Here is a 12072-nt window from a genome sequence, read left to right as displayed (position 1 = left end):
CTCACACCCCCATCTCTACTCGCCTCACGGCCCCCCGCACGCTGCCCCCGCCATTTTGCGCCGCGCAGCCTTTGTGCCCGTGGGCCCCGGCGCCACGCGGCCCTGCTCCCCCCGGGGSTTGCCGCCCGCTGCCGCCCCCCCGCCGGTGGGCGGTGTGCGTATGTGGGGAGGGGACTCTCACACGCCCACCCCCCGCCGCCTCTCTCCCCCCGCGCATCTCCCCCGCCCCGCCCGTTACCTGCTGCCTCCGAACCGCCCGGCGCGCAATGAGGAGGTGGCGCAGCCCCGCTCCGCCACCCTTTATAGCCGCGTGAGGGTAGGGCTGGGGCCCGCCCCGCCGCGACGCCGACGAATGGTAGCGCGGGGGCCGGACCGGGCTACGTGCGCCCGTGCTGCGGGTGCGGCCGCCGAAGACTCCCCCTGCTTCCCCCGCCCCGCCGCCCCCCGGTAACAAAGGCCCCGCGCCGGGAAGGGGGAGTCCGCAGCGATCACACTCCCGTTGAGCCACCCCAAGGGGGTTGGCGGTGGGGATGGCGGTGGTGAGAGATACACCGGTCCTTGCGGGGAGGTGTCCCCAGGGCGGGGATGGGCGGCTGCGCCACTGCCCGAGGAGGCGGGGAGGGACCACCGGGTGATGGCCGGTCAGGGGCTGCTCCCGCCGGAYTCTCTGCCGTTCCTGAGGATGGTATGCGCTGTTTCCACCTGGTAACAAAGGGCTGGCAGTCACCCGCCCTGGATGCAGCCTGTGCCCCCCTGGATGGAGTAGTATCCAGTATCCGAAGGAACCTACAGGGAAGGCGGAGAGGGACTCTTCGTCAGGAGCTGTAGTGATAGGATAAGGAGTAATGGGTATAAATTGAAAGGGGGAAAATGTAAGATGGRTATTAGGACGAAATTCTTTACTGTGAGGGAGGTGAGGCACTGTAACACGTTGCCCAGGGAGGTTGTGGATGCCCCAACCATGGCAGTGTTCCAAGCCGGGTCGGCTAAGGCCTTGAGCAACCTGCTCTAGTGGGAGGCGTCCGTGCACGTGGCACAGGGGTTGGAACTGGATAATCTTTACGGTCCATTCCAACCCCTTAACATTCTGTGATTCTATGGCTGCAAGGGCAAAAGGGCTGCAGGGATGCTGGGGTCATCCCGAGCAACCTGCGGGATCCCAGGCGTCTCCCATTTCCCCCGGCACGGGAGCTACAGGCTGAAAGTTCTCCCACCCCCATCCTGGGACCCCCGTCTGGGTGGGTTTATCCGGGCCTGCTCTCGAGGCGGCCCCCAGCAGGCCACKGGCTGCAGCGTGAGCACCATCTTAATGAGGCACTGCGGCACTGCTGCCGCTGCCCGCGGGACGTGACGGCGGAAATCCTGCTCGTCTGCCGCCTCGGCCCGCCTTCCTCGGCTGCCTGCGAGGAGGAAGCGCTCCCGGCATGGCCGCTGCCCGGCTCCCCGCCCCTCGTCTGGGCTCCCTGCCCCCCTGTGGGCTCCSTCACCAGAGAGGGAGCCCGGCCAGGCTGCATCCCCCGGCTCCGTACGGGGCAGGTGCCGCGGGACGAACCCGTGTTAGGTACAACACCCAGAGCACGCATAAATGCCAAGTATCCCATCACGAAGGAACGTGTGGGAACAGTGGGCATGCAAATATGGACTGATGGAGTGGGTGGGGGTGGTGGGAGCTGGAATGTCCCTCTGGCTGCTCGGCTGAGCAGGGCTTTGAGGATCAGGAGCGGGGTGTGGACTGGGTGAACCACGCAGGTACGGGGGTGGGGGGCAGAGAGGGGTCATGCAGCTCAAACGTAACCCTACTCTCCTTRTACCACTGCTATTCCCGGTGCTGCTGAGGGGCTGGTTGTCTAAGTTTAGACCCAGCTGAGGTTACAACCTTTTCTTAAAGGCCAGGACATGATGATGGCTCGCGTGGCACAGCAGCAGGGCTACGAACTCGTGCCGGGGTCCGTGGTGCCCCAGCCGCAGCCCACCGAGGGAGGCTCTCAGGGGAAGCTTCAGCGCAAACAGGAGGCCCCGATGTTTGTTCTGGCGGGGGCAGAGTGCGGCCGGGGTGAGCAAATGCGGCCCTTGTGCCCCGTGCCCGGTCGATACCTCCTCACCCGTGTCCGCCCCCCCGGCCGCACTGCACCGCGCCGCAGCCGCGCGTGCCGCACGCCCCACGCGGAATGGCGGCGGCGGCGGGGCCCGGCACGGTCCCGCGCGTGGGGCCGGGGGCGCCGGGCGGGCTGGGTCGCCGCCTCCCGCCCGCCCCCCGGCCGAGGGCAGCCACCGCCGAGCCGGGACGAGGCAAATTAGTACAGCTTGTTTAATGAACGAGTCCTCGGGCACGGGGAGCAGGGAGGGGGCTGCCGGCGGAGCGGGGGCTCTAGCTGGCGGTCGCGGGGGGCAGCTGCGGAGCCGGGCAGCTCCTCCTCGTACCGCCGCGCCGCTTCCTCGCTGCCGCTGCCTCCCTTCTTTGGGGCGGGAGCTTCAGGGCTTCGCGCAGCGGTACCGTACCGCTTCCCAAGCCGGTGCAGGTTCCCGAGCCGTGCCGGTTTCTGGGGCTGGGTGCTCTCCGGCTGCGAAGAAGCGGGCCTGGTGAGCCGCCCAGCGGCGTCCCGCCCGCCTGCTCTCACCCCGGCMGGGTCCCAGCACGGCGCCGGCAGCCCGGGGCATCTCCGCTCCCGGCCCTTGCCYCGGCTGCTGGCAGGTGCTGGTCCCACAGCCTGCCCCACTGCTCCCATCCGCTTGAGCACTGTCTGCGCTCAAGTCTGCCCTAGACTTGTTCCCTGCCCGCTTGCTCGAGCCTGCACTGTTGGCCCTCTCACTTCWGAGGCCTCCAAAGCTAACACCCCAAACCACTGAAGGTCCCGATTCGGTCCAGTTTCAACCCAAAGCAACCCCTGGGCATGGCCTTCCAGGCCCAATCTCCAGGCAGTGCCCACTTGCGACTGGCGAGGTTCTTGCGCCAGAGGGAAATACGGGCAGCTCTAGTCCCAGATGGGAGGAATGGGAGAGTAGAGGAGAGCAGCTGAGGACCAAAGCTGGACCCCTCCCTCGTGTCCTCTTCAGTCAGCGTGGACTTGGGCTCCAGGGGCAGCAATCGTGAAAGGAGCATCTGGGATAAACAGAGGAGAGTGGGGTGATGCCTGTGCTACTGGTGGTAAGCCATGTACCTTTAGTATCCGTTGTCCACACTCTCCTTAGGGCTCAGGCAGGACATAAAATGATGCCTGCCCATAGCACTGTGCCTGTGACATTGCATCCAGACACAAGGAAGGGCTTGACCAGCAGCTCCCACTGTCTGAAATGACTTGCTGTCCAAAACAGCAGGCAGACAGCTTCTGTGAGCTCTGCCTGTGGGCAGATTGCCCTACTCTTGTAAAACCATACACACATCCCACTCTGTCCCAGATTTGCAGGGTAACTGCCTACAGTCCTTGCTCCTTCTGTGGATGCTGAGCACCTCTGTGTGCTCAGGCTGCTGAGTGGCATTTCATTTTTTCCAGAGGGCTGCTGGGAAGGATTTGGCCTGCCTTAAATACCTGCTGATAAAGACAAGGGAGAGGCAGGACTAGAGCAGGTGTGAAGAAGGGAGACTACCCCTCTGCTGGAAATCCTCTAGGTTAGCTGTGCTGACTTTAAATGCCCAGCACTTCGGGGAGACAAGGACTGGGGGGTGTGTGCTGTGRGGTATGGCATGGCTGCCCAGAGAAGAAGCTTGTGGGAACCGTTCCACATCTGTCTCTCACGTGGATGCTGAGCTAAGGTTGAAGATGCCTTTGTGCAGCTCTTTGCAGTAGCGAGTTAACTGAAGCGGACACAGGCATCGTCAGTGAGGAGTGAAAGTGTTGAGTCATAGCAGGATCAGTCTTGTGATTTTAGTTCATGTCCTGACTATTTCCCTGTGGCTTTTCCAGGGTGATGTAAAGGCAAGGTGCTGGGGCTCAGGTTAGGGTTTGGGTAAGAGGGAGCCAGCTAGGTTTAAAAAACAAAAATATTGTGTAATCACTGAGGAWAAAATATTTACTCAAGTGAAGAAGCCTTTAGCTGGCATCCTGACATGGCTCTTAGCCTTAAAGAGGGTCCTTAAGCAGGGTAGTATTGAGCTTAGGAGCAAAACTCCTGGCCTAACAGGATGCATCTTCCCTCTGAAACATCAGAACTGAAGCACTGGACATGACTGTAATATMTGGTGGCTGCTGACACAGAGTGGGCTTCGAGAGAACCAGGCTCATTACTGCTAAAAGCTTTTGCAGAGCACTAAAAAGCTTTTGTCTGTTTCCTGTCCTGAAATGCTGGTCTTGAAATCCTTAGAGGCTGGGTTATAAAGTCACCCTAGGGTTGAGGCTGCTGAAGGGGAGAGTGCAACAAGAATGGACAGCAGCCTCCTTATAGCTGGAATTTGAGACCACCACTCATTCCAGGTTCAAACAAAATTTCCCCTCCTCCTCCCCTCCTGAAATCAAGCTCAGCTCTCTCTCAGTCCCTCCTACCTGTAGCCTCTGTCCTGGTAAGGACACAGTCTGAACGCTGGCAGAGAGCAGAACCAAGAAGAGGAAAAACGAGCAAGGCCATGACTGAAACCCCAGCATCTTCTTCTTATCCCAGGGCTGGCAGGATGCAAGGCAGGACCTGCAGCATCCGTGTTAGATGTGGTCCCTAGCCCCTCTCTGCCTTTATAGCTTTGGTTCTGGCAGGCGAGTGGCCCCAGCTCCCTGCTGAACCACCCCCTGGAGCTCCTTAACCTTTCAGCCCTTTTGTCCAGAATGATATATTTCAGGGTGAGCTCAGCAAGACCCCTTCCTCTAAAGAAAAAGGATACAAAGGTGTTTACTGAGTGTCTGCAAAGACAAATGTGAGTTGAGCTGCTGCTGGCCAGGACCTGGAKGTGTCTGTAAGGGTCAGGGACATGGTGACACTTTGAAACACATCCCAAAAGGAGGATATTGCAGGCTGCATTGTGTAGTAGTATTGAACATACTCCTTGTAGGCAGAGTGTTGTTAATGCTATTTCTCTAACCAGCGTGAGCATGAGCTACAGCTCAGCTAGAGGTAGGCGCASTGCTGGCTGCACAGATCAGACACAAGTTCAGCCCTGTGACAACACAGGCTTTTGTTTTTAATATTTATATCTTGGTGAGACAGTTGGGCTGGGAATGAAGCCCTCCTGCTGCAGAAGGTGGGTGAATTCCAGTACTATACAGAATTTGTGGCAGTGACAGGAGCGTGGGTCTAGTACTATTGGGCATATAATTTGCGGGCTGTTTGTCCTGAGTCACCATCTGGAGGACTGGACTGAGTTTCCAGAGGAACCGTCACAGARAAGAGCTTGTCAAGACTCAGCTTGCACTTTCTCAAGCTCAGGCACACAATGGGAGCAGGACAGCAAGGAGCAGATTCCTACCTCCTAAATCTTCTGGCCGTTATTTCCCCTCACTTTGTTTGCCTCTTCCATTTTACTGTAGTTTCTCACCAGCTGAACAAGGCAATGAGGTCACTGTTTGGAGTTCAGGGTGCAGAAGTCAGCCTGGGTGTGAAGACAGAAGCTAATCAACAAAGTTTGTCAGGGGAGAGGAATGGGGGAACTGTACCCCAGTACAGGGTTAGCAATAGCTGTGCTGAGGGAGTTTAACAACACCCCAAACTTCCCTTTGTTCAGTATTGTTGCACAAAACAGTTGGTTCAAAACTTGACGGGAAGTGTTCTGCTGCCTGCTTTTATTTTTTTCAAGGAAAGAAGAAAATTTTTAAAAAGTCTTCAGAGATAATGGAAGACGCACTTCAGTTATTTTGGTTTCTTTCCCTCCTTGCTTCCCTTTCTTCCTTCCAGGCACTTTGCACTTGCAGATAAAGATTTTTGGGTCCATTTCTTCCCTACACAAGGAGGCAGAAAGTTTTGCAAACCATTTTGCATCCAGTCCCTGAGAAGTGAGTAGGGTACTTCAGTCTGGAGCGCTGATGCTGGAAGCAGGAGAGACTTTGCACAGGTGGGGCCATCCAGTTTTGTTCKCTCCACCTGATGGCTGCGACCCACGGCTGGTGCTGTTTCCAGAGCAATGCAATGCTCTGGTGATCCTGTCTGGCATTCCCATCACCCCGTCACCTGGGCCAGCATATGAAGGGGCTCCCAAGGCCTGACCAAGACGTTTTGTGGGAAACTGGTTACTTCATACCAACCTTATAATCTACAAAGTACAGGACTGCTAGAGAGTCATGGGACACAGTCCCCGTGTGAGCATTCAGATGGGGTGCCTGGGCGCATGTGGAGTACGGGATGTGTGCGCACAGCTGGCCCCTCCTTGTGCTGGATGCGGTAGGGTGTGGAGCGGTGTGGTGTCGAAGTTTCAGAGGGATGGAAAAGAAAGGAAGGATGGGAARTGAGCACATGTTCATGCTGCATGCAAGATGCCCCAGAGGATGCTGTGCTGTACTTCCCAGTCACATTTGGCCATCCAAGAACAGCTGAGTCAGTGTGTTCAAGCTCTCCTGCTGCCAGCAGGATGGCTGCAGGCAGGCACAGCTCCGCTGGAATGCACCCTTTGCACGAGTCAGTCACTCCTTTCCTGAGTGAAAGGTAAGTGCAAAAGCAACAAGGCTTTGGCTTTGATACCAAATGTAGCAGCAGTTTGATCTGGCATCCCTTGAATGGGGTGGCCCCCATACTACAAGAATGCCAGAAATGTGTTTGCAACTGCTCCAAAATTCCAGTCCAGTTGCACAAAGACTGAGCCCTGCAGGGGTGGACAGGCTCTGAGAACTCAAATGACAAGTGCCCTCCTTGGGTTCAGCAAGAGCGGGGGCTGGCAAGAGGGAAGGAACCATCACTCTCCCATATCAAGCAAGAAACTTCAGASACAGCAGAAAATTTGCAAATTTTCTTGCAGATTCTTCTAAGTTCTTGCAAATCCAGCAAAGCCTGGATAAAATGCAGGTACTCAGTGACTCAGGTGCTGTGACGTTGCAGTTGCTCTGCGTCCCAGATCCCTGCTGGGACTGTAGAACTGAATAGTTATTCTTACATGGCCTGGCAATGACTGTGAAGTGAAAAGGCTTTGGCAGACGAGTCCCTGATTGCCCCAGTTTTCTCAGACTCAAATAGGTTATTGTCTCTCTTTTCACTCTGATGCTAACAAGTTTCCTTTATAAAAACCCTTCCCCCTTGGATGCTTGGGCACTGATTCTAGAGCTTGCAAGGCCAAAAAAAAATGGTCTCCTGCTGAATCATAATCAGTCTTCTGCAAACAGTTGCTTATATAGGAAAAGAGTAGGGAAACTGGAGACTAGGAGGTCTGGGAACTAAGTGAAGTATCCTGAGGGAGCACCCCTTGGCCTAAGGTGAGACAAAGGGATGATAGTTGCTGCAGCTCTGGAAGCATGCAATATTCACATTATTCCGTTGGTACCACTTGTAGTTCAGAGCAACCATGGTCAGGAGTSCCTAGAGAATGCAAATGCCATTGATCTTGGCACTGAATAATCCCACTGCCTCAGGAACAAGGGAATGGGATAATTCCTTTGGCAGTGATTTCTGGTCATTGTGGCAGCCACCAAAATACCTGTTTGTGAGGAACAGAAGGGCAGCGAAGATCTGCTTAGGCTGTAATTACAGTGTGGCTGCCCAAAAGCSTCTCGGGTTTTTCCTGATCTTTCTTTAGGACATCCTTTGTCCATGACACAGGAATGCTAATTCTTCCCATATGAGGACAGTGAGGAGAAGATGCTCCACCTGAACAATCTGCAGAAAGGGACCAACCAGAGCTCTCACTCACTGACTTTTGACTCTCACTTGCCCAGGCAGCATGGTGTCTGGGACAGAGCAAAGGACARTCTCCAAAGCAGTGAAGGAGGCAAYGTRTCAGTTCAGTCACAGATTGTCTGAGATGGAAGGAGGGTTTGGCAAGTGACTGCAAGGATCTCCTGAAGGAAAAAGTTCAACCACTTGTAGTGGAAAACTATGGCCTGCAGGTGAGCCAATGCTTGAATTTTATGGCCACCTCACTTCCTCTATCCACCCATTCATATCTCCCCTATTGCAGTATTGTCAACATATTATCTCACATCTACGCAAGATTTATTGCACAGACTTGTAAAGCYGTGAGCCTGGGCAGACATTCATATATGCTGTCCTTTGCTTTTTTTATTCCCATATGTGTATGTCCTACCCTGTGGGTGATAGGRAAATCACGTATGGTATGCATGACTCTGTCGTGTTTACTGCCAATGTATAGCGCTGCCTCTGCTTCCTGGAGCCTTCACTGAATATTTTATCAGGGAGGAGGAGAGAGGGACAATATTGGTGTAGCTTTCTGATCTTTGTATTTCACGTGATTGTCGTCTTGCTACTGGCRTACTCTGGAGTCAGTGTATCTCTATTAGTATTTGGCTGTTAGGCTGGTGGCAAGTAGCTGGGTATTTTTAGAGTCATGGGAGTCAGGAGTGGTGTTTGGTCCACATGGTACACCCCAGTAAATTCACCTGTATCATCATGCCATCATTCTACTTGTTTCTGCAAGCTTTTAATATGTTTATATCCATTCAGGTATCAGCATAAAAAAACACACCGAGGTCAGTGCAAAGCTATGCAATTCAGAATTGGTTTTAATAGGGATCAAGATAAACTACAGCAGCTGCTTCTGGAGCCAGGCCAGCAGGGAACTGAGCACCATGTTCTACTTGTTGGGTGAACCAAGGGTGACCACAACTGTGAGAACGTGGTAGATCCTCAGAGACTGCAGAGGGTCTGTGGGAACCTGCTGATAGGAGGAGGCCCCTTCCCATTCCTGCCCAGGTAGTGACTAGTGTGCTTTCTAGGCAGCTGACARGTAAGAGGATATAATTCTGTAGTAAGAGCTGTGGGACAAATTCCAACTTGCCTCTAGACAGAAGGTTAAAGGTTATTTGTGTGATTAACACAAAATATAATTTAGGGCACTTCATGTTCACAGGGCAGTTTAAGGAGTGCCAGGACTGACTGGAACACTGATGTGGCAGTCCTGAAAGGAAAGAATAAGTGCCAGTTTTATTTGAAACATAACTGGATTTGCCACAAATACATTCCAGAAAGCAATGAGACAATCAAGGGTATCAGTATAATTAGTAACTTACCAAATTAGTGTTAGAAGTTAATTCTAAAGTTTTAGTGTCAGGTTGCTTTTGTTTTGTTTAACTTTTAAAAGATGTATTTTTTCCCTACTTACTTTGCATATCGTTTATTGAAGTGCTCTAGTCTAAGTTAGCCTCTATCTCCTCACATCCCACTCCCTGAACTCTTCTTTAATGAGATATGTACAAGAAAAAGATGCAGATACCTTCCCCTCAAAACCCTGCTTGGCTTTACAGGACAAGAGCTTCAAAAGGGATGAAATAYAAAAGGCCCTAAATCTGGCACAACTGTACTGGTCCTGTATTAAAAGCTGAATAGTGTAGTATAAGCACATTTGTATTTTGTACTCTGTGGGTAGTTTGGCTCTTCTTAGAAAGACTTTCTTCCAGACATTTTTTTTTTTTAATAAGAAAAGCTTATCCTCATCTGCAAAGCCAGGGCAAAATCAGTCCAACTGGCAGCTATGTTCATCACTGCCTTTTTTTGTGGAGCTATCAAAAGACAGGATTGGAATTGCTTTAGCCTGGTGTTAACTTCCATTTTGTCTTCATTTAAAGCACTGTCATATTATAGGGTAGTCCAGACAAGAGAAGGCGACTGTTGCATAAAGCRAGTTTTATTTTTAGTTAAAGACAGTGGCAGATGGTTCCCTCAGCGCAGCCGTCGGGCTGAAGATCTGGTGATGGGAGTTGTTTTGGTGGGGGTTTCTTCCTCTCTTAATTCTGCTGATAGCTCTAAAGAGAGTAAAACATGTCAATAATGGCACTCCACTGCCTTGAGCAGAGAAATCTACAGGAGCCTCCAGAGTGCTCTCAAGCCCATGCWCAAAGGGACATCCCTTTGTAGTCCTTCTCCCCCTTCACCCTTAGAGCACATGTGCAGTGCCTTACCATCCTCAGAGCTGTTCTCCTCGTCGCTGGAGAAGGTGATGGTGGCTTTTTTGCATGGAGGGCGCTTTTGGGCACGCTTACGATTTCGGAGGGTGCGAGATGGTGTGACAAAATCGTCATCTGTGTTGGCTGGGCTCAGGGGCTGGCGGCGTGAACCTGTCAARAAAAAGGGGAAAAAATAGAGAAAGGTAGCAGCCTTCTGTCTGTAAGGGTAAGGAAAAGTCCCTGGGTGTCTCTGCTAGACTGCAGGATCAGGGGGAAGGCTGCAGTCTCAAAAAKGAACATACTTCCTATTGGTTTCCGCTTAGCTGGCACTGGCATTGGAGTTTGACTGCTTTCCTGGCATATCTCYGTTGAATCCAGCCCTCGGTTATGGGAGGCAGACAGCTTCTGCTCCAGCTCTTCAGCTAGAGCCTGATGGAGATATAAAACAGTGGTGGAGGGGGAAAAAAAAGAGAAGGTGAGGGGAGAGAAATATTACATCCATAGCAGAATTGCCATTAAGTTAAATAAATATATTGATAAATTGTTAGGGGTGAGGAACAGTCTGCTTAAAATAGAAAACTGTAAGGCTTTCCAATCACTGAATGTAAAAAGCAATCATTTTTTTCTGGCCTGGATGCCATCCCACATTCTTACTTTAGTCTCAGGTTTAACACCTGCTCTGCGGAATCGAGCAAGCACAGTTTGGAAACAATTGTAGATAGCTGGATCTTGGAGCTTGTCTGCAAAGCAGTCAAAGTTGTCCTGCAGCTTGTGAAGGCCCCGGTCCGAGACTGGAAGCAGAGCAAGGCAGTGGGACAGATCCCGATACTGGCGCTCAGTCCTGGGAAAGACAAAGATCAGCATTAGCGCTTACAAAAAGGGGTGTGTGAGGATGAGCACATCTCACCCACAACTATCAGCACAACTTCCTGCAACTGCTTCTGCCCTGACAACATGAGMTTCAGCTTGTTTTGTTACAGGTCAGTGACAGAGTGCTGTGCCATACCTCACACAAACACCACTGTATTCATGACGCTGACTTAGTGCCTGTTGGAAAAACATGAAGGCTCCACTGTTAAAGAACACAGTCACTTGTTTGAAAAGTGTCAGAAGTTCTTGCTGACCAGGAGGAAAAGACACAGTGAGGTCAAGACTCCTCTCAAAGGGCCTTATTTCARTAGCATAACAAAAAATGCCTGGCTGCTCATTTTTGCATGTTTGAGATGATCTCAAGCATAAGCTGTATTTGATGTTCTCTCTCTCTTTCCTGGTTAGTTACATAAAGAAGTTCATATTCATAAAGTTATAAAGTCAACAAATACCAAATGGTGTATCAGAGAAAGACTACATCCAAATTCCAGCAAAACTTAACTGGAATTAAACCAAAGGGAAAGAAAAACAAAAGCACAAACTAACATGCCTAATGTAGCTCACTGTGATGGAATGGGAGGGAAAAGAGTGAGACCAAAGCCCCTAATTTTAATATATACGAAAGAGGGCCCAAAGTCTGTCTTGCACGTGCTATCTCAGGATACTCTGCTCAAATCCGACAGATGGAGARGAAAGCTGCAGCATCCAGGTGTTTTCACCTTTAAAGTCTGAATGACACTTGGCAAGTTGCTATATTTAGAACTCCAGAAATACTGAGGAGTGTGATGGTGGCTGCACAATCTTTTCTGATAAACTCTTGCTTTAGCCTGGAGCAAGAGTCTTGCTCTAGCAGTACCACTAGTGTGCATTAAGCTGATCATCTCTGTGGTACAGAAATATCAGGACGTTCTCCTAAAGGCTAGACACAACTTACACAAAGATGGTTATTTATGAATGGGGTGTGAAGAGCTCACCAGTGCTCCTGGGAGGCAACTTGGGAGATAGGAACGACTCTCCACTCTTGCTCAGGAAACAAAATCCAAATATTTTGGGAAATATGCAACTCCCTGAGGCAGCTGAGCAGGTCACATGCCCAGGCACTGTGTACAAATGGCCAAGATAAGCAGACACAGCTTAAATCTCAAGGGCAAAGCCACAACAATGGAGAGGGAAAACCACAGGAATGGGGGAAAGCAGGGCACACCAAAGCCAGTGGAAGTTAAAATGAAGTACATACTGG

At 51.8% G+C, this 12072-nt stretch overlaps 3 protein-coding genes across 4 annotated transcripts in view; all 3 read right to left on the bottom strand.

Annotated features, from left to right (window-relative positions):
- GAPDH (glyceraldehyde-3-phosphate dehydrogenase) overlaps positions 1–1913 on the bottom strand; it is a 5546-nt gene extending 3633 nt beyond the window's left edge. Inside the window, exons 1-2 of the mRNA XM_057368179.1 lie at positions 1877–1913; positions 239–786 (exon numbers count right to left, since the gene is read on the bottom strand). Coding sequence (XP_057224162.1) covers positions 239–786; positions 1877–1898 — 570 coding nt within the window. The 5' untranslated portion in view covers positions 1899–1913. The remainder of the gene's footprint in view (positions 1–238; positions 787–1876) is intronic.
- Positions 1914–2583: 670 nt separating this feature from the next.
- On the bottom strand, positions 2584–4577 carry LOC130574769 (C-type natriuretic peptide-like). Its single transcript, XM_057368180.1, has 2 exons — positions 4479–4577; positions 2584–3100 (listed from the first exon to the last, which is right to left on the bottom strand). The coding sequence occupies exons 1-2, from the start codon at positions 4575–4577 to the stop codon at positions 2828–2830; spliced, it is 372 nt and encodes a 123-aa protein (XP_057224163.1). The 3' UTR covers positions 2584–2827.
- A 5110-nt stretch (positions 4578–9687) lies between these two features.
- Positions 9688–12072, bottom strand: part of NCAPD2 (non-SMC condensin I complex subunit D2) — a 24735-nt gene continuing 22350 nt past the window's right edge. For both annotated transcript variants that reach the window (XM_057368175.1, XM_057368176.1), the window contains exons 28-31: positions 10617–10803; positions 10265–10391; positions 9978–10133; positions 9688–9821 (exon numbers count right to left, since the gene is read on the bottom strand). In XM_057368175.1, the coding sequence (XP_057224158.1) occupies positions 9739–9821; positions 9978–10133; positions 10265–10391; positions 10617–10803 (553 nt within the window). In that variant the 3' untranslated portion in view covers positions 9688–9738. The remainder of the gene's footprint in view (positions 9822–9977; positions 10134–10264; positions 10392–10616; positions 10804–12072) is intronic.

The sequence above is a fragment of the Malurus melanocephalus genome, unplaced genomic scaffold, assembly GCF_030028575.1.
Source record: "Malurus melanocephalus ecotype Western Australia unplaced genomic scaffold, MMel_1.1 scaffold_89, whole genome shotgun sequence".
NCBI lineage: Eukaryota > Metazoa > Chordata > Aves > Passeriformes > Maluridae > Malurus > Malurus melanocephalus.
Note: the sequence above shows the minus strand (reverse complement) of the source record. Positions and strands in the feature narration are given on the sequence as shown.

Bases quoted from the DNA above. Each gene is read 5' to 3' on its own strand.
- LOC130574769 (XM_057368180.1), bottom strand. From the start codon at position 4,577: ATGCTGGGGTTTCAGTCATGGCCTTGCTCGTTTTTCCTCTTCTTGGTT. The intron at 3,101-4,478 runs GTAGGAGGGACT...TGTTTATCCCAG, and splicing joins TACCAGGACAGAGGCTACAG to ATGCTCCTTTCACGATTGCT.